Raw genomic sequence first — 3,286 nt, 5'->3', positions numbered from 1 at the left:
TGATGAAAAATGACTAAGTTAATAATTTATTAAACTAATATGATTTTTTTTTTTTCACTTAGTAATAAAATAAAAATAATAATACTCATCAAATCTTATATCATCACCGACCCAAATATAAAGAACAAATTTGCTCTGTTTAGGTTGAAATCAATGCTTCATTTTTGTAGCTTATTTAAAATACAAAATCATAAAATATGCAAAACAACAACAGTATTATTTGGTTCAGTAGAACATGAATCAAATTTATGTCCAGGTCAGCATTAAATTGGATAAATAGAAAAAAATATGCGATTTCATATACATCTGAGCCCTATTTATGAACAAAACATGGTAGATAAGGCAGTAATTAGCTGAAGTAACAATGTTTGTTTTTTGTGGAACAATATTGTGTCACTTTTATGACAGATGTTGATATAGTAAAAATGTAAATGCAGTACAATTTATTTTATACATGTCTTCGTATGTTAACAGAGTTTGGTTTTAGTTAATATTTTTATTTTTTATGTTTCTACATTTCTTTTAGACCTGATATTTCGCCCTTTCTGAAACCATAAATACTTAATATTAAAATGCCTTTCTCGACATAAAGGAAGAATAAATATATAAATATTTTTTGTATTTGAATTATAAATATTAAACACTTAAACATAATTTAAGATAAGGTTTTTTTGTATTTTAAAAGATCGTTAAAAGCTTTATTTTAGTTTAAATTACTTATAGTTTATTTGGCTTTTACTTTTCAAATGTTAATTATTAGTTTTTTATTGTTACATACATACGCTTGTCTTTGTAAAACAATTTTTTTCTGATTCATTACATACCTTAGTTATTAGTGGTTAATGTATAGAACTTTTTATACAAATAAATAAATAACTACATTATTTTGTGTTTATAGGTACTATTTGTGATTGCTATACTTGCCCTCAATGTGGTAAAGTTTACAAATATCAAAGTAGTCTGAGCTTGCACTTGAAATTTAGGTGTGGCGTTGAACCAAAATTTAAATGTCAAGATTGTATGAAAAGATTTGCTTTAAAACATCATTGGAGAAGACATATGATTTCAGTACATAATATTTTGTTATAAAAATGTCAAGTTTGTTTTTTGATAACGAGACCAAAGTTATATTAGCTAAATATTTTACACACCTGACTGAACATCATAGTTTATTTTTCATCAATTGTTGTATGTAATATTTTATTTTATTGAAAGAAGTATTATCTAAAAGTAAGGAGTGAAATTGAATCATAAACAACTGCTATCAAATCAGTAACCATTTTAAAATCAGGGACTCCAAACTTCATTAGAACCCTTATTAGACATTTTAATACCAAAACCAAAATACAAACTGATATTTTATAGGTTAAGGTTTTTCAGTTTTTATAGCTTCTTTTTAGTTCAAATAAGTTACATATATATTATTCCCACAGACCAATGAACACTATAACTCAGTATGATTACTAACCTTACGAATATTTTTTAATTCAGTATGCATAACATGAAACTACTAGACTATAAATGTCTTAAACTTGCAATTTTTAACTCGTGTATTAGATGTGCATGCGCAATACAACTATATTTAAATTTTTTTATGATAACCACTATTTTATATCATATATGGATTGGTAAAATTTTTCAATTAATTTTGATTTTTTACCGGTATTCGAAATTGACTTAATGAGATAGCTATTTCAATTTGGTTTATGGTTTGTAGAAATATTTGAATAAAATGATAAAAATGTAAGCGTGTACCACTAGATATAATTAAAAAACAAAAAACCTTTTATTACATTTATTTTTTTTTGCATATTGAGTTTTTATTGCTAAATTATTATGGTATGTGTTTGTGTTATATAATTCCTCATTTTTTGATGAAAAATGCCATTTTTTGGTCTAGAAATTTATATTATGCGAAATACCAATGTTAAAGCTTTCAACATTTGTTTAAAACAATTAATATTTAAACGGTTTATCCTATTTTATTTAAAGAGTGTTAAATAAATTATTCATTGAATTGAATAAACATATTATAAATTATGTTGTTAACATAAACCTTTATATTATTTTCATTTACCTACCTACCCAATATGTATGTTGCATTACTACGTTATACATGATATTATTTTTATTTATATTGTTATTAAGCTTAAATTTATAATATTTTATTTTTTGTTGTTCCAAAATATCTCTACTTTTAAGTATATATCAACATTTAATATATATATTGGCTTAAATTATTTTATATTTTATACCGTATAATAATCATAAAGTACATTACATTTTTTTAATATATAATAAAATAATATACATTTCAGATAATATGTTTAACGGGCATGATTATATATGTAAAAAGTGTGGCAAGATGTATATGCATAGAGGGAGTCTTCAAAGACATTCAAAATTTGAATGTGGAATAACTCCAAAATTTGGCTGTGGCTTTTGTGGAAGGAAATTTTCTCAAAGATCTAACTTAAGCAGGCACATGGCCGATATACATAGGAATTCTTTCAAAGAATTTAACAATAAGCGTTTGGTATTTTGCATTATTTTCTATAAAAATTATCTCATAATATTGCATTATATGAATGTTAGTATTTGTTGTATTGTATCTACAGGAATCCAGAGATGAAGGTGATTTAATATTGCAAGTCAGTAACCAAAACACCATGTAAAATACATAAACCTCAGTTATTAAACTTAACTTAGTTTTTATTATTTTATTTTATTTACCATCTTATTATTTGCCAAAAATTATTTTTACATTAAATTAGAAATTAACAAACTTAAGAATAATAATTTTGTAGATAGGTTATTTTGAATTTATTGTTAAAAATATAAATGTTGTTAAATAACATATTGTTTTGGATATATATTTACCTATTATTTTTGTTAGAAAATATAATGTTAGAAAACCAAATAAAATATTCATTATATATTATAGATAACACATTTATTCTGATTTACAATAATTTATTATTTTACACCTCAATAATATTTACTTTTATCGAATGTAACATTTACAATGGATGAGATTAGTTGATGGTTCCAAATACTTCCTAGCTTAAATAAAAATAATATCAATTTTTTTCAAAAATATTTCAAACATAAATAATCACATATTCATATTCAAGTTTAAAATTATTTCATGTATGTATATAATAAACTGAAACACACGATACAAATATGTAGAAATAAAATATTGATGTGTGTTAGTATTTTATAAAATTAAATATGAGCATTACAATTTAAAAAAATCTGGAAGCAAACATAATTATAAACAATA

The 3,286-nt window shown here is 22.9% G+C and overlaps 1 protein-coding gene across 2 annotated transcripts; it reads left to right on the top strand.

Moving 5' to 3' along the window:
- The first annotated feature begins 765 nt into the window (after positions 1–765).
- Positions 766–2,765, top strand: LOC100570568 (putative zinc finger protein 840). 2 transcript variants are annotated; one of them, XM_003246510.4, is made up of 3 exons: positions 767–1,068; positions 2,319–2,536; positions 2,619–2,765. In XM_003246510.4, exons 1-3 carry the CDS (start codon positions 1,008–1,010, stop codon positions 2,673–2,675), a joined length of 336 nt encoding a protein of 111 aa, XP_003246558.1. In that variant the 5' UTR covers positions 767–1,007; the 3' UTR covers positions 2,676–2,765. The 2 variants fall into 2 exon arrangements, with proteins under 2 accessions (XP_016662412.1, XP_003246558.1); XM_016806923.2 differs by having other exon boundaries at positions 766–1,068; positions 2,319–2,765.
- Positions 2,766–3,286: the final 521 nt, after the last annotated feature.

Source organism: Acyrthosiphon pisum, chromosome A2 (genome assembly GCF_005508785.2).
Source record: "Acyrthosiphon pisum isolate AL4f chromosome A2, pea_aphid_22Mar2018_4r6ur, whole genome shotgun sequence".
Classification (NCBI taxonomy): Eukaryota; Metazoa; Arthropoda; class Insecta; order Hemiptera; family Aphididae; genus Acyrthosiphon; species Acyrthosiphon pisum.
The sequence above is the reverse complement of the archived record's forward strand: the minus strand, read 5'-3'. Positions and strand labels throughout refer to the sequence as shown.

Excerpts from the sequence above, each read along its gene's own strand:
- LOC100570568 (XM_016806923.2), top strand. The coding sequence starts at position 1,008 with ATGTCAAGATTGTATGAAAAGATTTGCTTTAAAACATCATTGGAGAAG. Across the intron at positions 1,069-2,318 it reads GGAGAAGACATATGATTTCA|ATAATATGTTTAACGGGCAT; the intron begins GTACATAATATT and ends TATACATTTCAG.